Below are 25,861 nucleotides of genomic sequence, written 5' to 3'. Positions count from 1 at the left end.
ATGTCAGTGTTTGCCATGTCCGAGAAAATAGTTGATACGTCAGCCAGAATCAGCCTGCCATGTCCACTGCCCGGACTGAGGAGGACGAGTGGACGAGTATAGTAGATTCAGGCCTGATGCGTCTTGATCTCATCTTCCTGTCTTCAATACTCTGATTCTGACATGTCTACAACATTCAAAGGTTTGAGAAGGGGGGAAAAAAAATCCTTTTAGCTTTGCTGTGCCTGCATGTGTGTGCTCATGCGTATCTGCATGTGTGATTGTGCAGGAGGAGCAGATTGCTGCTTCAAATTTTGGGAAAGGCTTTACATGGCAGCTCAGATGAAACTGGACAGCCGCACTCATATTATCTTTTTGTAGGTTTGAATTACAGTACTAAAGAAGATTCCCACAATATCCTGTTAAATATATCACTTTGTTTCACTGCAAAAAGTGCCAGCATGTTGTAAACATAAAATGCAGCTTTACCTTATATTTTGCACTAGAACTGAAATGATCAATTAATCAATTAGTTGACTTGACAAAAACAATCTCTGCTACACCTTTTATAATTGTAATTGTCTTATGCAGCTTGTTGTTTGGAGTTTGGACAAAAGTAGCAGTAATAAGTGTAAATAACTCATCTTTGGCTTTGGGAATGCATTATGTATATATATATGTGTATATATATATACATATATAGACATATAAAATATGTAACATTTCCATATTAAAATGTCTATAATCGCTAGATATATTATGCATTTGTGTATAATATGTAGAGTTGTGAACTTACATTATCCCAATTCAACATTTTAAATTTTTCAGCAATGGTAAAATGCTAAGAAATATGTGATTTATTTAGTGCTGTGTTTCCTGCTAACTGACTTTTGGGAAAACACGGGATATGTTGAATACTTTTGGTCAGGAAGGCAAATGTGACTAAACGTAAAATAGATAAAACTTCGATACATTACCTTGTCCATAAACATGATTTCTGCCTGAGAAAGACCCCTGAGACACCCTATGTTACTGAACTTACATATTGTGCACGTAACTATTTTCAGATATTTTTCACTGGCAGATTAAAGGGACAATTTACTACTTTTTAGGTAGATAATGTGGATGCCTGCAGAATGCATTGTACACGAACTTCTGAGGCATTTTCATTTTCATGTCACCACCCTACCCTATAGCTATTACTTTGCTGGCCAAAGGGTTGCAAGAAATGATTATTTTTATTATCGATTAATCTGCCAGTTACTGTATTTTCATGATTAATTGATTTACAATTTAGTCTGTAAATTGTCAAAAAATAAATAAATAAAAGTGCCCAGGCCAAAGTGATATCTTCAGATTTCTTCTTTTGTCTAACTAGCAGTCCAAAAGCACATTTCACATTTTGTATGGAAAAATGACTGATACAATTAATCAATTATCAAAATAGTTTATTTTTTCGATCTATTAATTAGTAATTAATCCACTGATCATTTCAGCTCTAGCCAAATATAATGTTAATGTGAGAAAATCATCGAGCAGTCCCCCTGTCTATCCAGAGACAGAGGCTAGCCTGTGATTTTTCTTGTATGAGTAGTAGTGAATTATGGTGGTAAATAAGGAACATAGCTGCTTGAGTGTATTGTGTGCAGACATAAAGCTCAAAGTTCAACTGGTTCAGAAGCACATCTTTTATGTGTACAAGCAGCTATATGTCTAGATTCTGGTGTAGAGGTACTGTATGCACATGTTTTTCAAACATAATTTCACCTTTGCGTGCGTTCTGTGTGTAAGGTCCACGTTCCACACTTACAGAATGTGGTCCATATGCATGAATGTAGCTTACGGGTACAAAATAACCTTTCCCCAGCAGACAGCTTGACAACAAACACAGAATGGCTTGGCACGACTCAAAAATTATTTATCTGGCTCCCCTCCTCTTCTCCAGCATGGTTTTTGTCGAGTCAGAGGAAACCATCTGCTGCCCGGTGATAATGGGTGGCCGGGGAGGAGGGGACTGGAAACGGGGAGAGCAAATAAAATTGAGAGAAAATGGCAGGCGCTGTCCCAGAACCTGCAGTACCTTCCTGCCTGCCTACCTGCAGCAAGTCTGTCGTCTTAATAAACATCCCGTCTGATATCTCTTGGCTTCAGTGTGTGTGTGTGTGTGTGTGTGTGTGTGTGTGTGTGTGTGTGTGTGTGTGTGTGTGCATGCGTGTGTACATGCACCTGCTGTGTGTGTTTCTGGTGTGTGTATTTCCTATCTAACCTTGATCATTTTCAAGTCAGGATTGTTCCTGAGCCTGGCTGATATGCTGTCAATGTGATGGCGCTGACTAAGAACCTTTTTTTCTCTTTTTTTCCTGGTGCACTAAAACTGTGACAGATGGATTGCCTTTCAGCAGGAGAGATTTTTCCTGTTTTTTTCTCTGTTTTGGGTAAATGGGTGGGAGTATTAATGAGAGAACATTATGAGGCAGGTGCAGGGCTAAAGGAAAATAAGAGAGTCAACGCTGCGAGTTAATGAGGAGTTGCCTGTATAGTGTGGAAGGTAAAGCATGGCTGGAGAGGAATACAGTAAAGCGCACAGAGCGGAGGAGGAAAAAACACTCATTAAAACAAATAGTGGGCTACAGAAAGCAACTCCTCACCTTGAAAATTGTCCGAATTCTCCCTCCCTCCCTGAGTCTCCAGGGCTTTGTGGATGAAATTGAGCGCTTAGGGCATTCTCTGAGTAAACCATTTCAGTTTTCTCTTGTCTGAAGTCGACAGGTTGAGCTGGACAAAAAGACCTGACAGCCCCGCCCCCCCCCTCCTTTAAACCCGGCTTCATTCTCTCACTCCATCACTCTGTTTGCTACTTTGCCTTGAGATGTTTCCCTTTACTGTTTTTTTCCTTTTTGCCCCCAGCACTTACAAACTGTCAGATAACTTTCAGTATGGATTTATCAAGCGAGTGACACTCATTGAACGTGTCTGCTATTGTGAAGTTGTTTATAACGCAGCAGATGTTGCTATTTTGATACCATGTAGGGCTATCTTAAGTCTAGTCCCAGACTAAAATGGCTATTTAAACTGTCTTAACTCAGAACAGCTTGCACAGGCTTATTTTAAAATAGTCATAGATTTAGCCTGTTCTGGATTAAACTACCGGCTGCAAAAGGAAGGATCAGAGCTGCTCTAGGACTAAATTGAAGTTTAAATGAATCCTTCAAAGAGGCAGGTTTAACTTCTGCTCAGCACTGTTTGTGTGGATGCATCTAAATCAGGGGTGCCAAAACCTTTCCCTTGGACAGCCAACACTGAAAACTTTCTGTCTGGATTTATTTCTGATGCTTCTATATGACCTACAAAAGCAAACAAGACCATCTGTGGGAAGACGGTCTATTTCTATGTAGTTATTCTTAATGGTTGCCACCGGGTGCAATTCTCTGTTAAATCAGATGAAACAAGCCTGTGTTTACATTTTCACAGGCAAAGCTACAGTGACTCGTATGATAGCCTGTTAAAAAGAAGGAGATTTGTATTTAGATCATTTTATTTATACCTTGTGGTTGGGACACATTACCACTTTTGTCCACAGGGGCCTCCAAAATCAATGTAATATTCAAGTTCTTGGTGGGCCATGGGCCAAAAATAAAAACACCTATTTTGATGTGTGTTGTATTGCATAGTTTAAATGCATACTGGTGCTCAGATCCCTTCAGTGCCTGTAACTAACTGATTTTCTGCACAAAGTATCACTGTCACGTTGTTGTTTTTTTTGTTGTTGTTTTATCTTCACTGGACAGGACAGGGGATGATTGACAGGGAAGGTGTGAGAGCTTGGGGATGACATGCAGCAAAGGGCCATGGGCTGCTGCAATAAGGACCCCAACCTTAGTTGGTACACGGGGCACATTTTAGCATGTGAGCTACCAGGATGCCTATTAATGAGCATTTTTACTTCATAAAAATAAAACAGCATAAATTGAGATTTGTATTATAATTTAACCTTTAGACAGGCCAACTTTGGTCTAAGGGCTCCACTTTGGGCAGCCCAGATTTAAATGAAAACCAAGATGCATTACAGAGGCCAGCCATGAGCATGGTTTTTACTTTAAAGCTACTACATGCAACTTTCATATGCTGTTGAGTTTGGAGGCCCCTGTGGACATAAGCAACAGTGTTTGAAAGTTTTACCTTTGCCTGGAAACTGTACGAGTTGGCTGGCATTAACAGAAATAGCTGATCTTCTCGTCTATGATTATGTAGGTCATATCTGTAATAAACTGAGACTGTTTCATAATCAGTTAAAAACTCCTGGTAGCTTTATATAACTAGATGATTTGGCACAATTTGTTTTTATAGCATTTTTTTAGTCCTCACCAATGTTTTTTGGATTAATTCGTTTTGCTTGTGCCCATGTTTTGCCTCGAGATTCACACCACTCCTGGTGTTTTGTATTCCATTCAGGGTTTTTGTGAGCACCATTAGTTACTTACCTCACTCCAGGATGCCATAGCCTCAGAATAACTAAGCCAAATTTAAGGCACATCATGAAAGCTACTTAAATGTCCTGGTTTTACTACTACAGATTAAGGCCTACTCCTGGTTTAATCTAAGAACTGTTTGTGAAACTGACCCTTAAAGCTACCATTAGGAATTTTTAGCTGGTTATAGTCTCAATTACTCATTACTGGTGCCTCTATATGACCTACATAAGATAACAAGACCATCCACGAGAAGATTGGCTAGTTCTATACAGACACTCTTAATGACTGCCACCAGGCCGGATTCTCCGTGAAATCAGACAAAATGAGTCCACGGACAGTTTTCCAGCCACAGTTACAGTGAGTAGTACGTTATCCAATTAAAAAGAAGCAGGAGGTTTTTATTTAGATCTTTTATTTTTGATGTTATGATGTATATTCTGCGGTTATTACAGTGGAAACACTCGCACTTCTGCACACAGGGGCCTCCAAAATCAACTAAATGTCAAAGTTCTGTGCAGGAGCTTTAATGTCTTTAAGTGTTGAAGTCTAAGTGTAAAGTGGTGATAAATCTGTCTTAAAGCAGAGAGGATGAATTGTCCTGGAATTTGATCGATCCAATATGTAAAGCTGCACATTAATTCACTGTGAACCACCAAATTGTTTGGACTGCATGTTTGTCGCGGTGTGGTCAGCCCCGCGCTCCGTCGGGGCTTTGTCGACACAGCTGTTGGAATGCATGATGGCGTGCTTGATGAAGTGGACGGCGGGTCAGCGAGGATAATGGAATTGAGGGATGGAGGGGATCAGCCGGGAAGGACGCAGGAGGGGCCTGGTGACCAGGTCTTTTCTATTAACTCGGGAGGCTGGCTGGGGCGAGCAGGGGAATCAGGCTCGGCTCTGCCCTCTCCCTGCCTGGTTGTCAGCCTGAGCGTCCAAACTGCAGATAGGGAGAGGCGAATATTGCTTAGGGGTCCAGTGGTGATTGACCCTGTGTTTTCATCAGCCTGGGCTTGCCTGATAACATTTCTTACTCCCCTATAAGAGCAAAATATTAGAGATGTGGGTGCAAAGAAAGGCTTAGGGAATTCTTAGTTTGGCTTGGTGAAGTTGCTTTGGATTTACCCCCCATACACACATTGTCACCTAGGTTTTCATTTACTTTGAAATTACATTTTTCTTTTCTCTCATCCCCGCAAAAGGATTTCTTTCTATTTACTCTATTTGTCATATTTGTGTTCAGAATTCTATTATCTCACTTGACTGAACACAATGTTTAATTCATTGCAAAATTAAGATATACACAGTCTCAGGAGTACAGATCTGAATTTGAATGTAGCCCACACTGAAAAGTTAATTGTTATTAGTATATAAAAACAGAAACATTGGTCTTTCTGCAAAGACTCTTGAGGCCATGAACAAGATTTTATTTCCCTTGTTCCCATTATATATAGGCTGTAATCAGCACTCACTTACGGCTAATTGTACGCCATGCTTCATCATCACGACTCACTTCAAGACCTTAAAAAACTGTTTGATGGCTGTGATTTGTGCCGTTTTTCATTCAAGCTATAAAATGAAATATTGTATTTAAATCATAGCTGTTGATCAAATTGATTTTAGGGTCATTACTGTGCTGGATGGGATTCAAAGATCACACTGTAAAAAACACACAGGAATTTAGTGGAATCTTTTCTCATTAATGTAATGTAAAAATTTTATTCATTCAAGTTAATTAAACAAAAAATTTCTAGCATTCATTTTTAGAACACTTAGAAACGAGTTCTTCTAACTTGTTTTGACTTGAAGTGATGAGTTGAATGAATGAGCTGTACAGAGTTTAATCAACTCATTAAATTAAGTTTCTAAAGAAACATGATCAGCATATTTGCAGACTTCCCTGCAGTCACTAATTAAGAAGAGTTAAAACTCTTTTTTCTTTTTTATAGTTTGAAGAAAACATACATATTGGAAACTTGCTGTGTGTCTAATTGGTTAGACTTGGTACAGTTGCAATGCTTTTTACATTTCTCCCAGTTGCACAAACTGTTTGGACTAGACCAACCAAGTCTTTATTACTCCATACTATTCAAAGATGATTATCTTATTGTTCACAATATTTGTTTGAAAGGATGAAGTCAAGTGACCACAACTCTGCGGCTGGTTGCAACATATTAGAAATACATCAAATTTCATACAGTACATCTCTATTTTTCAGTGAGACTAAATACTGTTGTGTTTATTTTAATATTGCTGCTCAGCTTAGGGACAGTTTCAAAAACTTTTTGTCTTAACCATGAAAGAACATCATGTGCTAGCCAGACACGTTGACCAAAACACGTCACACACATGTCACTCTGAAGTAAACAAAACAGTACTTCAAACTGAGGAAGATTTGAGTCAGTATAATTCATACAAAGGTCAGCACGGTTTGACAAAAATTTAGCTCATGACAACCATACCTCCAAAATCTTTTTTTTTTTTAATGCATCAGCAGATTTTGAATGTGTCTTCTGTCCTCCTGGTCGGGAGAGGTTCTAACGGAGCATGTGCATTATGAATCTTCAGTCTAGTTTGTTTCTGATTGGAGGAATAAGACTTGTTGGAACTGTGCCCTGTTGCAACTGTCCCCGGTCTACCCTACACTTTTAGATAAGTTATGGGCGGTTGATTTTACAATAATGAAAATGCTGCAAGCATGATTTTCTAAGTTTATCTGCCCAGATATTAAATTTTTAAGTTAATACGAATATTTTATTTCTACAGTGCAGGATGTTGTATTTGTCGTGGATTTCTTCGGATTTTTGTCATGTGATGCTCCAGTCATTGACGTTATTTGTCATTGCTGTCCTGCAGGTCTCCGGCCTGTCTCCTGGAGACAACCAGACCCCAGGACTGCTGCTTGCTCCGGGGGTGAGGTGGGGACAGACGCCCATCAACCAGCTCACACCCTGGGATACAGATGAGCCTCCTGCCAAGCAACATCGAGACAGCGAGCCCGCAGGTAATGAATCACACACATTAACATTTACATACACTCATGCATACACACTTGACAGACACATTCACACATCCACCGGTCCTACCTGATGTGAGTTTACAGTGATGTAAGCTTTACATCATCGCTACGCCTGCACACAGCAGATGTATGCATGTACACAGTCCACATACACTTGCGTGCTACACCCCAGACGGCTCTGGCCAGCTCCACCGGCATCCAATGCTAATGAGACATCTTGACTGCCTTGCCCTACATAAAATACATGCTTTCCTTCACAACATGCATACTTTACATACACAATCATGCATAATTAACACCCACAAAAAACATCTTTACATAAACTCGCTTCATTATGCATAAAATTAGAGAAATGTCAGTGTAATATCAAGAAGTTTATGAAAAGAGAGAAAATGCATATTGCACCTTTACAAGCCCTCCAGCCACTTTCATTGTGCTCTCATTTTATTGTCCTTGTTCATGTTATTGTGTCACTAACTGAAGCTGATTTAGTCTAAATTAAAGCTGTGTAGTGAGCCTCTGAAAGTCCTCCAAATGATCTCCACCAGGTCTAATTTAGATGTCGACCTTATTCTGTTCATGCCCCTTTAAAACAGAGCAATAGTGGCATCGTGGCGCAGCGCACAGACCCGAAATTAACGAGTTAAGCCAACGTTGAAGTTTTTTACTCTTATTGTAATGAACTCACCCAGAATGGCTCTGCCCTCGAGCAGTTAATTTCCTTCCATTGCTCCGCTGGCCTCTGCCTCCTGCTCATCACAAATGTGTCTCATTTAAGAATAATACTGGCACGGAGCTCATTCCAGTGGAAATTCCAGCTCAACAAATTCAGATTGTAGACAGCTGCTACTCTGTGGTGGCACAACATTATGCTCCAAACATGGCTCAGCCCCTGCTACTGCCTGTACAGCTTGAATCCTAATTATAATTCGCATATCTTACATATAGATTGGTTCGTACATTAAATATTAATCAGCTTGATCAGTTACCCAAGAGGAATGTTTCTGTAGCAGAAAAACCATTCGAGGTGCTCCAGCAATGGGAGGATGCAGTTGTGATAGGAGACTATGAAGCTCTGTTTCTTGCCTATTGCAGTGGTGCCCCCCCCCACCCTCTGCTGTAGCCTCCTGCTGTGCATTGAGGGTTGTGGCTTGATTGGCCATGAAGCTCTGGGGGTCTTATTATTGTGTGTAACTGAACGAGGCTTCTTCCCCATGCCCCCCCCCCCCCCCCCCAACCACCACCACCACCACCGCAGCTTCCACACCCACACCACAGCTTGGAGTGAAGCGTGAGGAGAGTGAGATGTCACCGACCTAGCACGCTGTCACATATGACACTCAAATCCGAGCATAGTGTTGCATATTGATTCGCGTGTGTGCGCTATTCCAAACTGTGACTGGCGTTTGCAACGAAGCCAGCTCCTCTCCACACTTCACTGAACTGTGTTGCCAGAAAGTTCTCTGCCAACTGTGCCAGAATTAATCAACGGTTTCTTTCAACAGAAACTTCACTGTTGTGTCTGTTAAAGAAAGTTTGCCTTTGAAAAAAAAAAAGAAGTTTTGATTCAACTTTACTTTCTTTGTACAAAAATAGTCCTTTTTTGATGCCATCCTTTGGACTTAAGCAAATTGTCAAATAAATAATTTAAAAAAATAAGTGAAGTTTTGAAAGGGAATGTAGCACTTCAAATCTTAATCCTGAGCTACAAGAAAGCAATCACAACCATTTAATACATTTACTATTAATGATACACTTCATTCTGCAGGCAGTGCTTATAAATGTAGGTCAGTGTTGGGTCATGATAATGAAATGATTTGCCTAGTGACTTATATACACTGTTAGAAATAAGGCTTCTTCCTGAAGGAATGAGGTTACCCAGAAGCATTTGCTTCTGAAAAACCCTTTTTTGAAGAAATGGTTGGTCAAGGGCTCTGTTGAAGGTTTCCAGTTTCACCCAAAGAGCACTTTTTAGAAGACAGAGTTCTTCAAAGATTGTCAAAATCCTTGGTGGGAAAGGGCCCAACGTGTTCCAGATAGACGCTCAGAGTATGAAAAGGTTCCTGGTAGATCCCGCTTGGTGGGTTCTAGCTAAAACCCTTGGAATATAAAAGGTTCACCATAGAACCCCCTGATTGTGGTTTACAAAAAAACCCCTTGGACTAAAAACAACTGAAAAAAACAAAAAACAAAAAACTGCACCATCATCCTGTTAACATTCTGTCAGCACCCAAACTTGACATGAGCATTATCAACATTTTCTGTTAGTAGAAGTCACTCAAGGTAGATTTTCTAGATGTTTCATCACCCCCACGTTAAAAGTGATGTCTGCACCGCTGCTGTTACCTTTACACCAGGCACCATTTTACTGTTATTCTGCTGTTTTGTACTTTCTGTTCACTTTATCAGCCACATGTGAGACAGTAATGGCTTAAACTAAAGTTACAGGCTATCTGTAATTCATTTCAGTTGGCAGAAAAGTGACAAAAAGTATTTTCTTTGGCTCACATTGATGCAAAAACACACTGCCAGTGATCATCTTACCTGCATATGACTCCAGTGATTCAATAACTTCATGCCATAATCAGTTTTTAAGTCAAAATACTGATTGTCCAGTTCAGTGAAGGGTTGACACAGTGATTAGTGATTAAATTAATTAGCATCATGGCTCCTCTTGATTTCAGATCAAGTGTTTTTCTGATCAGGCATCTGACATGAAGTCTATTAAATAGGGTGAAAATTAGACCGATTTTAAAATATGCCACTACATCATTATTTTAATGTGCTTTATGTGTCTGTGTTTGAAATATTAATGAGATACGTTTTTGATATGGTAAATTAATTCTTATAATTATAAATAATTGTTAGACTAATTGAAAAAATAATCGATAGAATATGTGAGTGTATCCTTGATAAAACCCTTGAAATATATAAAGGTTCTTGGCAGAGCTCCCTTGGGTGGGTTCGAGATAAAACCAACAGAATATAAAAAGATTATTGGCAGAATAAACGTGGGTGGGTTTGCAGCTTTAGATTGCGGAAAGGTTTTGGACAGAACCCCGGGTTTCTGGGTGGAACCATTACACCGTAAAGGTTTTTCTGTAGAACCTCTCATACCGGGCTCTGGGTGATACCTTTCACAGATGGTCTAGGTGTAGCCCTTTCTGTCTGGGCTCTAGGTAGAACTGTCTAAGTGTATTCTAGATGAAACCCTTTAACATAAAAAGGTTCTTGGCAGAAACTTGTGGGTGGGTTCTTGTTAACACCCTCAGAGGGTGGAAGGGTTCTGGATAAAACAGAGGGTTCTGTGTGATACCTCTCACAGGTGGATCTGGGTATAACCTTTTAATTCTGTTGAGTTCTAGGTAGAACTCTCTTCTTCTAGGGTTCTAGGGCTTCCGAGTGGAACATTCATAAAAGCCTCTAACAGGAACCAGAAAAGATTATCCTGTGGGGACAAACTAAAGAACCCTTTATAGTTTAAGTTAGCATCTTTATTTCTAGAAGAGTAGTTTTCTGGTAAAAGGTTGAAGATGTGGCAAAGGACCAGAAAAGTTACGATATATATCAAATTCTTATCAATGCTGTCACTCCATTAAAACCTTGAAACTTTATAAGATGTGGAGTTTTTTATACTATCTCATTAGATTAGAATCCTTTTATCAACATGAGCCACAAAAGAAAGGAAATGAAATACAGTGTTGGGTGCCGATTAGCTCAATGACATGTGAATTATGAACGGAACTGGTCTCTCCTCTGGAGTCTTCTGTTCCCACCCTCTCCTCTTTCTTCCTTTTCTCCTCACTGTCTGTCTTTATCTCACCCTCCCTCTCCATCCCTCTCTGCCCAGACTATTATATCAGCAGGGCTAGTATCATGAATAATGTGGGCTCCTTTTTTCTTTTCTTTAGCTTTTTGCATGCTGTGATTTAGCCTTTGGCCCCTTGGCAGACTGCTAGGCTATTTTTGGAGCTTGGACCATGGCAGGAGGAGCTAGAGATGAGGGAGTAGGAGCGAACGAGTGAGTGAGGGAGGGGGGGTGGGAGGCGGCGTTCAGGCCCGATATGGCTGCATCTTCCCAGCACAGCCTCAGCATCTAACGCCTCAGGGTAGAGAAATGATTGGCTCCGAGTGTCTGGGTAAACACAGACTCCTACACAGATAATAACGTTGACTGCCGCATGCACTGAGCATGTATGCTTTCACATTCAGAAAAGCATTTGTTCATCTTGTAGCAAAATAAATCTCTTAATCACATCATAGTGTTGATCTTGGGCGCCGATCCTGAACGTCACCTGTCAAATATTTTGCTTTTGATATTAAGTCTCGAGTCAAAAACAAACTTGGACTGAAGCGGAGCGGCACACTGACAGTTGTGGTGTTGAGAGGAACAGGCTCAAGCTGGAATCTGTCTTCTCTTGCTGTTTTCTGTTTCTATTTGATCATCTGATGCCAGACTTAAAATCACCACTCCGTTTGTGTTTTTTAGCTTTGCCTCCATCTTACCAAAACACCACAAATGCGCTTAACAGTATACACTAGCTTTTTTTTACTTGGTTGTTGTGGTGCACACTGTAAAACAACATCATACTAGAATTTAGTCGAATCCACAAATGTTTTCTCATTAACTTAATTTTAATGTACAATATTTATTTATTCAAGTTGTCTAAACATAACATTTCTGGTATTTACCTTGAGAATTTAGAAACATGAGTTATTCTAACTTGAAGTCTTTTAACTTGAAATGATAAGTTGAATGAATGTACTGTACAAAGTTCAATCAACTCGTTAAATTATGTTTCTAAAGAAACATGATCAGCATATTAGCAGACTTTCCAGCATGCATTGTGTTAGAGTTAAAGCAATCCCCAGACCCTTCTTTTTTATAATACTTGCTGTGTCTCTAACAGACTGGAAGTTCAGTCGTGGTTGCTTGTTTTCACATTAATGAAAACACTGTGAACATGTTTTCTCAACTACAACTGAACTGAAATTAAAAAAAGATATTTGTTTTGAACCATTACCTCAAAAATGCCTCCCCTTTTATCTTCAAATTAAGTCCACTTAAAATTTTAAGTCAGCCTGGTATATCACGCTTTTACACTGTAAAAAGAAAAGAAACAGTTCGTTTGAACTTTCAAAAAGTTAAAGTGCTTCACATAGCAAAATTAAAACAACACAGACAAGAATAAAAAATAAACAACAATAAATAAAAAGGACAGTTTGACAACAGGGAATACAGTACCAAGGCGGTTTTCTTGCCAGGTTTGGCTTCTCCCAGAGCTGAGTCAGCTAATTAGGTGGCTAGCTCCATGGGTAACTGAGCTAACTAGCTAACACCAGCTACAGATAACAGCAGACAATGATTAGCCTACTTTATTAACAGCTAGTTAACCGTTAGTTGTCCCTCAGCTAACTCTATGAACTGAATCACCTTGTTACTATACTCTGTAGTCAAACTGCCCTTATAATATTTAATAACATCTTTATGACAAGTCCAAATGGCACTATTTTACCTGACATCCAGGACATTATTCATGATATTGTTACAAAGGCATTTGACATTGTAGTAAAACTTAATGACATCTTTATAACAAGTCCAAAATGTACCACTTTACTTGATGTCAAGGAAAACATTCATGACAAACTTATAATGGTCCTATTATAGCCAGTGTCAAAACCAATCACATATGACAGTACAATGCAATGTTAACACATAAAGCTAAGAGTATTTAAGTTTGATAAAATCAAGTTGTTATGACAAAGACATTGACAGGTTATGTTGTCTTGGTTAAAGTCAAGTTGTCATAACAAAGACATCTTAAACAACATTAGCGACCAAATGAAATCGTAAACTCTCATGGTTATGACAATGTAATGACTTCTTATGCACACCCCTTCAAATAAAATATTACTGAAATTTGCAATAATTTGTAAAATTGATAAATAAAAGACTATAGAATGAAGTGCAAGAAACACCAGGGTTAAAAAATCTGTAAAAAACACTGATTGATGATTTAAAACTAGGATTATTTTTTAAAGTCTATTATATCAAGATGAACCTCTCATTTTCAAGGGAATACCAAGCAAACACTCTACATTAAAAAACAGAACACACACAATGACAGTTACTCCAATTTAAAAGTTAAAAACTGTCTTTTTTCTTTCTGTCTGTTTATTCATAGGTCCGACCTGGGCTTCATCAGTAGCCGCTGTGAGTCAGCCCAGCCTCCTCCCCCACACTTACGCCCTCCCCCAGCCGCCTTCCTACAGCCACAGCGTGACCGCACAGTCACCCATCATAGGAGTAACCCCATCCATCCAGACACCAGTGCCCCCGCAACACCCTCTCATGACCGCCCACTTCCAGCTGACGCCACAGTCGACCCAGCAGCCGCCCTCTATGGTGCTGAGCATGCCCAGCCAGCCTCCGTACCCCTCCGCTCAGCCCACGGTCGCACCGTCCGCCCTCACTGCCCAAGCCAACCAGGTGGTTCATCCAAACCCTCACAGCGTGATGGGCAACGGCCACTTAACCTCTCACCCAGGCCTCATTCAGCCTCCCGCCCTGCCTCTGACTAACGGACAGGCAGCAGCGGCAGCAGCAGCGGCGGCGGCGGCAGTGCAGTCCCAGCCCACAGCTGCTGACAATCAGGACGGTCCTAACGGGCTGCAAATGCTGCGAACAGTTGGGATGGGGAAGTACGAGTTCAGTGACCCGGGACATCCCAAAGGTAAGCACAGAGAGCCTCCGCTGATCCACTCTGCACAGGCGGATGTTTTATTTTTCTTCCTTTCAGATATGGTACCTGTCACGATTAACTTTAAAAGGCTAAATCAAAGCTGCTCAGCTGGCAAACCGAGCTCAGAAGCGAACGTAAGCCAAGGAGGTGTTAGGTATTAAATCAGTGTACTCTTAGCTCTCTATTCCTTGTGACCTCCCCTTATGTGGGGCCATACTGGAATGAAACGCACAGGCCTCTGCCCTCTGTCTGTATACCAGAGCAGTTTTGGATGCCAGCAGTCATAAACAAGACTGCAAACACTCAAGCAAGGGCCTGTTAAAATACAACTTGCAACCAGAGCCAATTCACTTCAAAGCTGTTCCAAGGTCGCAGGCAATGGAGGTGCACCTAAAGCAGCGCTGAGATGACTGCATCTAAAATCCTGTAATACCGCCTGTAGAGGATTCTTTGGGAAGAAGAACACGTCGTACTGATCTCAAACTGCTACACAACAGCAGCATCCCTACTGTTGTGCTCTGAAATTGGTTAAAAGTGTGTCAGGTTTGTCTTTCCACTGCTTTTCGGTTGCAATACTCACAAGGCCTACTAAATACAAGGCAGGAAGGGAGCTTTCAGTCCCTGCCCTCACATCTCTCTCGAAATCGTTTGAAGCCTTGTTGACTTGCACTGGGTTTTTGAAGGTGTTTCACAGCCTTCCGACTCATGCCTGAGTCTGCAAGCCGTAAATTGGTGTTTGGTTTAACCTTGGAGTTTATGACGCAGGGCGCTAGAAACAGATGTTCGCAATTCCCCGACCAATTTTCACATTTAATGAAGCTTTTAATTTAGGTTTAGATTGTTTTCTTTTTCCTGACTCATTTTGATCAATAAAATGTGTGCAAATGAACTTGTAGATTGCAAAAAAGCAATTATTTTGGGGGACTGCCTGCAATACATTGAAATGAGACTGCAGGTAGAATTGGAAATGGATAATTAGACGGGCTCGTCGGCTTAGTCCGGCCTCTATCGAATGAGAGCTTCTTAACTTCTGTGTTGAATAGACTGTCGTGATCCATTAACTGTGCAGATGTCAAAATTTATTGACCCTCTCCTAACAGGCCTGAGAGGCTAGAGTTTAATTGGAATTACAGTTTATGTACAGATCTACTCCACAGCGCAGGAAAACACTGTAGGATTTTTGGATTTGGTGGCGGAAACACTGTTGATGTGATTCATGTCAGTTGTAGACTCAAGGGAGGGCGGGAAGGGGGGTTATCACCCCCTCTGGTGCCCCCATGGTCGAAAAAATGGTGTAAAAGCACCCCCTTTGGATGCTCCTATGATAATGATAATATGTGATTAAAAGAGGCCTCTTTGGGTTGTCTTCTAGTGGACAAAATGTAGTAAAGTGCCCTATAAAATGCCCTTCTAGTGGACAAAAGTTGCTAAAGTGCCCTCTAGGGTGCTCTTTTAGTGAACAAAATGTCCTCTGGGGTACCCCTACCCCACAGACAGCCACTGAGTGATGTTATGCGAACTGCTGTATTTCAAAGGTAAAATATCCCTGTGTCAATTTCCAGACATGAAACACAGCTCAAATCTTGTATAGGCACCTATTAAGGTCAAACTGCAAATAGAGGCACTTGAATATTACATCTCCTCAACCATTTTAGCTATTTTTCCATCTCGGCTAGGCATTGAAGAGACATTAGTAGGCATGTCATTAGGGTAATGTCACAAGGACAGCGGAAATAGGTAAAACGTCGAGCAGCAGTAAATTAGCAGCCGTGATGCCTCTTCAGCAGCCTCCGGAGTGGCACAGCAGAGCTCTCTGCTGTCAGGAACACTTAACTTTGCTGCTGTAATCACAACAACGCCACCCCGGCCGCCCTGCCCCTCAGTCTCTGCCCACTGCTGTCGTTCAGTCTGTGCCTCTCTGTCTTTCTGATTATCTCTGTCCGTCACTTCTGTCTCTTTTTTTTTGACTCGCCCCGTCCCTCTGCTGTCCTGCTCGGTCGGAGAGGTCACAAGTCCCAAGCCCCTGCAGGTCTCACTCATTCTGTTTTAAATCAATTAACACTGCATATCAATGTGGCAAGGGGAGCCACTGTCCTGCTGTAGCACCATAGTGGTGAAATATGGAGGGTCAGCCCTCGTGACCTGGCCGTTCTGGCTCGATTCCGTTACAGTTATGTTGGACCTGCTGTTGGTACTCTGTTCTTTTTCTGCTTAGAGGAAAAACAAAATAGTTTTTGAACAAAAAAAGAAGCAGCTACAGGTTAGAGTTCAGTGTTTTTGCAGCCCTCTAATGGCTGAGGTGAGGATAAGAGGGTTGGCAAATCTCATCTCGGTGCACAGATTGTGGGTTACACACAGACATCTGGCATAAAAGTAGGTCTAGAAATACAGGCGTGCTGTATTTCTTGTTCTTTTGCTGCTCACAAACCCACACAGGCTCTATTTTGTCCTCAAGAAATTTTTATTGCTAAAGTACAACAAATACTCTCATGTACAGCTGGTGCACACGCACAAACTGGAGAGTAGTTTACTCATACAGGGGGAACGTAGTCAGGTCTTCTGGGGTACAAGCCAAAAAATTTAATAAATGAGGTGTCCAAACTCATACTGTGCCACTAAGTGACGTATGGAAGACTTAACTCAAATAGCTGTTATCATCCTGAGAGAACAAAAAATGATGTATCCCAACTAAATGTACTAGTAGTGTTGTAGTATTTGAGATCAGCCTTCGTCTCAAGTCCACTTTTTGAAAGTGTTGGTTTTATTTGGAAATAGATCACATTTTTACTTAGTCTGGTCTCTGTCTCAGGCAAAGAGGAATTTGAATTTTATTTCACGACTAGTCAAGACCAGAGTGTGCGTTGTTTGATTTATCTGTTAACATCATTACTGTGATTTGATGTAGAAATTCCTGCTTCAAATGCAACCAATAACTTTCTTCATTTTTAATTCAAAATTGTCATTACCGTCACCGGCTCTCACCCCTCTTCACACTTACTCCAAGAAAGTGAAAAGCAAAGGTGTGTCTGTTTGGAGGAGATGTCAGACAAATGTTCTGTAATAAAATTTGGCTGCCTAATCCACAAAGAGTTAATTTGCAAAACAGCATCCAAAAGAAAACACAGCAGTGTGTGAATTGTGCCTCGCAGCACTTACCTAGATGGCTGGGAACATGTCAAACCTTTATTTGCACTTAGAAAGAAAGCATAGAGAAAGGTAGGATAAGTGTAAGTGAAGCTAGCAAAGCTGGTTATGCTTTTGCTTGTTATAAACAATGACAAGCTATGTAGCTAATAATATACAGTTGCTTTACATCAGTGTTAGCTAAAGTCAGCTCCGACAAAGGCACCATTCCCTCACTCCCTCAGAGCTAGAGATGTGACAGCAGGGACAAAAGTATAATTTTTTTGTATTTACCCTCTTTGCACAGAGATGCGTGTAACATACACGTTCTCTACCAACACCAGCTGTTTTCTAAAATGTTGGATAAATGAGTCGGATGCAATCAGACTGGAATTTGATGTTGTACATTGCTACTTTTGCCCCTGTCTATGAGGGTGAAAGTAACACAGGTGCAGAATGAAAGTTATGGTTGGATAAATCGTACAAACTGAACAAAGTTCCATGTTCCAACTGCCCCCTATACTTTCGTCCCTTGTCTCTCCTAGTTGGTCTTGACTTCAAAGTCGCGATACATTCTGGTCTTGGACATGACTTGGTCTCAGTTTAGGTGGTTTCGACAACAACAGTGAAATTCAAGCATCAACTTTGGAGAACGTCTTTACTTTTCCACTGGTCATTTAAATTAAAAGAGACTATGCTCGGTTGTTTACTCGCAGTGGTGGAATTTTAGTCATGCACCTCACGTCAGAGGGTTTTCCGAAGTGATTATTGGACAAACAGTTTAAACACTAAAGCCACTACTTAAGTGATTGTGTTGCCGCATTCAGGAGGGAAAAAAAGCTTTAGCCCCAAGACACAATGCTTGTAAGCGTTGATGTGCAGAGGAGGTTTTGTGGCTTTTTGATGGCAAAGGCCTGGATCTTGGAGGAGCTGACAGAGCTCTTCCTCCTTAATCCAGCTGCACAACGGGCCTCTGCGTGTGTATCTTTGTGTACGCACGAATGTGTGTGCGGCGGCACGCGTGCACAACTTCTTGGGTGTGACTGCATGGATGTTTTGTCAGATGTCAGCCTCACAGCCTTAAAGCCAAACACCACAGTGACAGAAATCACACTCCGTGTTTGATTTGGCTTTGCCTTCAAAGGGAGCAATTTGTCTTCGCTCTGCATCAGTGGGCACATCAACAACTGTGTGCTCCTCGCGCTGTGGGTGTGTGTCTGTGTGTGTGTCTGTCTGCGTGTTGTCTGTATTTCTGTTTACAGTCGTGTGTGTGTTTGTATATGTCTGTGTAAATGCCATATGTTTGTGTGCCTATGTGTGTGTGAAGATTCACGTGGAGCAGCTTGAAGGCAGCTTTAACCTCATCACCTACTGAGATATGCCAGTCACCAGGCTGTGATCTGCCTGCCTGGTTTCTCCATCCGCAGCAGGGCATTTCATAATACCTGCCTGTCAAAGTGTACAAATCAAACTCCACACCTTCTTACCTATTGTTAATTTCCTTCACACCACCCACTCCCGGCTCAGCTTTTATCGTCTCTTCTTTGTTTCCCTCAACTGCAGATAAAAACAAAATCTTGCCGAGCTTTTCCAACACTCAAATAATCTATCCACATCTGTAGCTCGAGCTGCAGCAATCACAGCTGTCAGCACATTCTGCAAAATGTGGGAATACGAGACGACTGACATTGTTGTTAAAAGGGACAGTAAAAAAAAAAAAAGAAAACAGGACGCAAGGGGATGCGAGGGAAGAAGAGATAGATTCAGAGAGAGGGTGAACATGAGAGAGCGGCAGATGCTGAGAGCCGAGTCAGTGTGTGTCTATTGACCAAGTCATTAAATGACGGCTGTCTTGATGAATATCAGCCAGGAGAAGCTAGTGCCGAGCTCAGCAGGGACGGAGCTGCTCACTGCAAACGTGATTGAGCACCATTTAAAACACAGCTCACGCCTGAAAAGCACATTAATATCAGAAGGAAGTTATTATTTCCACATATCCGAGCCTGTTTTAAAGGTTACCGCTGTTACCTAAACCAGCCACTCAAATGATGTTTTTGATATTGTTTTCCCAGCTTAGCGTGAAGCGAGAACTGAGACGACTTTTGGTAGCTGCGTTGTGGTCGAGTGGCACGCTGTGACGCTCAAGGCGATGGTGTTTTTGTAGCCAAACGGCGAAAAATAAGGAGCAGATGAAGCGCAGTCACAGCGTGCACTGGGAGCTTCAGTCGAGATTGAAGTTTGGGGTCACAGACAGATCTGTCGGGCCACCCGCTGCCGTACCAAGCATGTGCCAAGGCTCCTCGCCTCTTTTCTCATGTCAAACATGATTTTAACGCTTCCTTCCACCTCACTGACCTTTACCGGTCCGGTTCTCTTCTCTCTTTCTCACACACTCACACATCTGCAGAGACACACACGTGCACACAGATGTTCACATGCATTGATGCACACAAGCACGAAACACTAGACGTAGTCCTCCACCGTCACACAAATCCAGCAACACCCAGCCTCCTCCTCCCTGCCCAGGAAGTTCATCTTCCAGTCAGCTCACATCAGCCATCATCTGGGGACCGAGCAGCTCTGGTGCTGCTAGTGAATGCAATTAAGATGCCTTGCTGAGTTAAGATCAGTGTTTTACTTTGCTACAGGGGGAGCAGCGCAGCCTCACATCCAGCGCCAGCTCACCTTTCCTCTTCTGTGACCATTTCATCTGCCTTATCTGTCTTATTCAAACTTTGGCCTCAATAAGATTTTAATTATGCATTCATTTTTGTTTACCTTTGGACAGAGCATATTGGCACTGCAGCAATACTGTCCACTGGCCTATTGGTTCTTTGCACATTATTGTGCTGATATTGGCACTAAGTGAGGAAATTATACATCACCAAATTAGTGAGATAGTGACTGTTTACAAGACCCAGCTGTGTGTGCCAGGGCTGTTTGTTTAAAGGAGATAGCTGGTTCTTTTCTTGACACTTAGCCTATCATCCCTCATCAAAGGTTATTTTGTAATCAACATGCTTTTTTCATTGGGTTGTTACCTTGTTACTGAGTTTTTACAACCCAGTAACAAAATTGTTTGGATGTTGTGCCAAATGTAAAAAAGATGCAATGATTTTCAAATACTTTAAGGCTGATATTCCATTAAATATAATACAAAGACAAGATTTAATGCATTCTGAATTTGATGCCCACAACATGTTCCAAAAAAAAAAAAATGACAGAAGCAACAAAAACCAGGGAAAGTTGTAAAAAGCTAAAAAAAACCCACCATTTTTGAAAATTCTGCAGTTTAACAGGTTAATTAGTAACAGGTGATAGTATCATCACTGGATATGAAAGAGGCATCCTTGGCAGGCTCAGTCATTCAAAGCAAGGATGGGGCAAGGTTCACCACTTTGTGAAAAACTGGAAGCAAATAATCCAACAATTTAAAAATGTTTCTCAACACAAGTGCAACTGCAAGGAATGTATTTCACTATCTACAATACATTATATTAAAAGATTCAGAGAATCCGGAGAAATCTCTGTATGTAAGCGGCAAGCCTGAAAACATGGACTGTCCGTGACCGGCGGTCCCTCTGGCTGCACTGCATTAAAAAACTCCTTTAAAAATCCACGTAATTGTGTAAAGGATATTATATGTGCTCGGGAACACTTTGGAAAACTGTTTCCAGTAAACACAGTTTGTTGCTGCATCTACAAATGCAAGTCAAGACTCTATTCAAACAAAAATGAAATCGCACTGACTTCTCTGAGGCCGAGCTCATCTGAGATGGACTGATGCAAAGGGGAGAAGTGTGCTGTGGTGTGACGAGTCCACATTTCAGATTGTTTTTGGCAATCATGAACGTTGTGTCCTCTGGACTAAAGTGGTGAAGGACCATCCAGATTGTTACCAGAGAAAAGTTCAAAAGCCTGCATCTGTAGTAATAGGGGGGGCGTGTTACTTCCCATGGAATGATGGGTAACTGTCACATCTGCAACGGCCTTATTAATGCTGAAAGGTACGTGCAGGTTTTGGAGCAACGTGCTGCCATCCAGATGACATGTTTTTCAGGGATGTCCCTGCTTTTTCAATGCCAAGACACATTCTGCACATGTTGAAAAGTTTGGTTACTGTTGCAGGCATCAAATTCAGAATGAGTGATATTTACAAAAAACAATTAAGTTACAGATTTGAACATTAACTGTCATATCTGAATATAGGTAGAAAAGGGTTTGCAAATCACTTCATTCTGTTTTCCTGTACGTTTTGCACAGCGTCCCAACTTTTTTCGAATCGGGGTTGTATGTTAATGGGTTTGATAAGGAGGTTTCATATCTGAAAGTGTTGTACAGATTATATATCTTTCACCTCAGAGATATTTGTCTATTGACAAAAGTAGCTACAGTTATTGAGCAGACATAAAGCACACAATATTATCAGTATTGTTACTGATGCAAAAATATTCATTTTGATTCAACCACAGGAATATACTGCTAGCATGACAGGCCGTTCAAACCAGTTATTAAAAACACAGCCAGTTTGTGATAGCCGCACTGAGACCATTAATCACAGCAAGCACATTCATTAAACCCTCCCCTTTTCCTTTCTCTCCCTCTGCCTCTGTCTCTCTTTTCACTTGATGGAGTGCAGAGGATCTCCACTACATCCTCACTGCAAATTACACAAAAGTACGCCTTCTTTCAGTGTGACAAATATAATACTGAATCTGGCGTTAGAGTTGTAGGGTTTTTCTTCAATTTCCAATATGCTGACTCGGATCAGCGTCTTGCGGAATAAGCAGTGGTAAATTAATTAAAGTCACTGCGGTGTTGTGCTGGGCGATTATCTTAAAGCTATCCACATCAGGATTAGCTAAAGCAGAACTAGGGTTATTATGATTCCAAAACAGGCTTAACTTGGAATATGAAATGCATGGATTTTAAAGAGTTTTCTCTCTTATAGCGTTTCTTTAATTCTAGTGGAAACCGATGTGGAGTTCACAAGAGCTGAGAATGTTGCAAATTATTAATGAGATTGAAATTTATTCCAATCACTGTGGACTGAGTGTGTGCAGGTAATTCTCTTAAATGAACATGGGCAGCACCGTGGCGATATGCTTATGAGTAACCTTGGCATAAGAGTCCATAAGGGGCTTCTACAGCACATGTGAATGATATTGACTCAAACATCTCATTTTAGATGTAACCGAGCAGCTACCTGACATTGTGTCTTTAACTTTGCTCTCCATTGAGATGTCTAACTGTGTCTAGTAGAGCTCCAGCTCTCAGGAGGGAGCAAAAAAAGAAGAAGAAGGAGGGAGGGAGGGGTTGGGGAGAGGAGAGGAAACGTGAGGTGAGCAGTGGCAGCATGTCATAAGCAGAGGAAGGAAAGCTGCTCGACCTCGTTCTTTCTCTCCCTCGTTATCGTATTTTAAAGGAGAGGAGCCCCGCCAGGAGCCCCATACATTATATCCCCCCACAGTTAATATAGGGACGGCGGATAGCTCATTAAGATTGATCATTCCTCGTCCACCTCCTCCATGCAGAACGCGGCGCCGGCTTCATTAATCACGGGGATTTCAAGATAAAGCTCAGTGGCGGCTGCAGTCGCAGGACCTGGAGCCTGACAGCCCCGGCTCCTACATGCATAATCACAGATGCGGTGCAGCCGAGGAGCGTGCCGCCCGGCTCCCTGCCACGCTAGAGGGGGCACCGTATCCACGCCTCTCTCCCTCCTCCACTCTCTCCTCAACCTATACTCTCCTCCCCACCTGTCCTCTTCACTGCAATTGTCTGTCTGTTTCTTTCAGTCCGCTCCACTCCCACTCCCGGCATCATCCCTCCCATGCTGTTGTGTCTCAGCATCCTCTCTGCCACCCCCCCCTCCACTTCCCTCCACCATCCTAACATCCACCTGCTTCCCATAGCCACTTATAGCCTCTGCTTTTTTCCACTTCCCCTCTTTTCTTGCCTCCCTGCATCTTCCTTCCTTACAGCACCTCCCACCTGTTCCGTACCTTTCCAACTTTTCTCTCCTCCTCCTCCCTGATTTTTCCTCTCCATTGATCCTGCCATTGTTAGCTATTTCTCTAATACCCTGTTTTTTGGGGTTTTTTTTTAGCCCGGTAATGCCTTGGTTAGCAAAGTGGCAGTGGAAAATTTAAGAGAATAAAGGATTAAAGAGGGGAAAAAAACAGCCCAGTTATCCCAGATTGCTCATTTGCCTCTGACAGCTGCAAGCAAGTTTCAGATGGCTGTTTTCATTTGAAACGCCCAATCAGACTGTCTGTTTTGCTTTATTACCTGCACAAAAAGTCTGCACTTTTTGTCCAGAGCCTCAGCTAGCTGGTTGACAATTGTAAGCACTTAATATTTTCAAGGTCCTATCTGTCAGAGCCGTGATGAAAGAAAAAACAGAAAATAAGACTTGTTTCTTATGCCCTCTCGGGTCAGTCGGTTTGCTTTTTTTTTGTTTATTGTTAAATAAACACTGGAGGATTTCAGATTGCTTGCTTTATTCATGATCAAGTCTGTTCTCACACTTTTTCTTTTCTATTATAGACAGGTAGGGGTTGCAACTTAAGGTGTCTATCTGCAGTTCTTACAATAGATTCCTTTCTCTTTGTCTTTAAGTGGGGCACTCTGAACATATATTATACAACAAAGCATATAAGCAACTGCAAAATATGGTTTTAATTTGATACCAATTGTTTCTGTACTTTTAAGTCAGTTTTTAGTGGAGGCAGAAGTAAAAGTAAGAAGATAAAAAAATTTCCATTATGTAGGTAAAAGTCATACTTATATTTCTATTTGAATAAAAGTACAGTGTGGGTAAAATGTATTTAAACTATATAAAAAAGTATAGCTGTGAACTGCTGAAAAGTAGGATATAATAGCTAGCATGCTGAAAAGAAATTTGATAAACTTAATGGATAAATGGTTGAAATAGAAAGGAAAAGGTAATGGATAAAATCTTGAAATAGCTGTAATAGATAATAATATATATAGTGTGTGTATAATAGATAAATGGTTAAAATGCTGACTAAAAGTAAGTGCTAAATGCTAGTTGAAATAGCAAGTTGAAGGTAATGGACACATTGTTGAAATGTAAAAGGTATTTGAGTTCATGTGATAGGACTGTGGGCGTATTTCAGTTGAAAAAAAGGCTGGGGAACACTGTTTTACAGTGTACGGTCGAGGTGAAATGAGGTGAACACTGTATGTTCTGCTGATAGTTTAATCTGTAACAATGATTCATTTTTTATAAGCTGCACAGTACAGTACTTGAGCAAAATGCACTTAGTTACGAGGCTCTAAATTTTTTAAAGAAAATTTAGAGCCTCATTTTAATCTTCTCATGTATTTCTGGGTCGCATGCCAGATTATAGAGTACACGCACAGAGTAAATGTGTTGCCTGGATTTGTGATGAAGTGTGACACTGTGTTGCTCTGAGCTGTAGTATCATGCATTGAGTATTCGGGAGAGGTCTCGCACTGGAACAGTGCCATTTGCCTACATGAAACGTCCACTGCCCTCAGTTATGTGGGAGCAAATTGATTCGTGTGTAAAGTAGTGTCAAAGTGAATGGAGGTTACACCTCAAATGGGCCTGAATCTCAAGCACCTCGTGTCAGAGACTATCTGATATGACAGGATTAATTGCCACAAGTCAAATGTCGATGTGTTATTCCGCACATCAGCCATGAAAAAGGCAGTAATGCATTATCAATGAGGCCGAGTGTAAACACAGCAGATGTTACCAGGAAGCCAGTCAATAGCGGATGTTTCTCGCTAATGAGAAGGCGTAATTGCAACAGGGAGGGAACTCGGTATCCAAAACAGCAGCAGATGCGCCGCAACATCTCAGCAAAAAAATCCAAGAGAAGTTCAGCAGTATTAGCTTGCTAATGTTCACGGTGTGCTCACTTATCTGAGTGCATAGTCAAACTTTCTCCTTACTCAGAAACTTTTAAATGCATGCAGGGCATCTAATAAATACTAATGACAGGACCAGACATTAGCCAGAACGCCCCCCCCCTCTCCTTTCCAACTCATTATTCCACAGACTTTGAGCAGAGCAACAGGCTTAGCATGTGAAGATATATAATTCTTATCTGACTTAGACAAATGATAATGGCCTGAATTGCAATCAAGAGGTTTTTGTAGGCTAGTGGTGCAATGTGTAAGCTTGATAGACTTAAAGTCTTCCTTAGCAGCAAGATAGAACACACTGAGATGCCAAAACAGCAATATGCTATTGCCCTATTAAGTTTGCAGAATGTGTTTTGTTGCTAGAGGCTGCAGCTCTGAATTATAGTGTTGATTATTATCATAATTCTGCTACAGTAGTCATTGTGCCCGCTCTCCCCTCTCAGATACAGACATTGTTTTCTCATGTAGTGCAGCTTGGTGGAGTGCGGGATAAAAAGCGTTGTATTAGAGATTTAAACTTTATATTACAACTTTGCAAGGACACGGCTGCAATACATAAGCATTGGAGCATGGTGGACACAATCAGAATTTGTGGGCCAGTCCAGTCG

At 41.3% G+C, this 25,861-nt stretch overlaps 1 protein-coding gene across 4 annotated transcripts in view; it reads left to right on the top strand.

Annotated features, from left to right (window-relative positions):
* Positions 1-25,861, top strand: part of klhl29 (kelch-like family member 29) — a 321,705-nt gene that overhangs the window by 153,277 nt on the left and 142,567 nt on the right. For all 4 annotated transcript variants that reach the window (XM_084736948.1, XM_084736949.1, XM_084736950.1 and 1 more), the window contains 2 exons: positions 7,305-7,452; positions 13,653-14,201. In XM_084736948.1, the coding sequence (XP_084593074.1) occupies positions 7,305-7,452; positions 13,653-14,201 (697 nt within the window). The remainder of the gene's footprint in view (positions 1-7,304; positions 7,453-13,652; positions 14,202-25,861) is intronic.

This window comes from Lutjanus erythropterus, chromosome 15, assembly GCF_056507025.1.
Source record: "Lutjanus erythropterus isolate fLutEry1 chromosome 15, fLutEry1.hap2, whole genome shotgun sequence".
Taxonomy (NCBI): domain Eukaryota; kingdom Metazoa; phylum Chordata; class Actinopteri; order Lutjaniformes; family Lutjanidae; genus Lutjanus; species Lutjanus erythropterus.
Note: the sequence above shows the minus strand (reverse complement) of the source record. Positions and strands in the feature narration are given on the sequence as shown.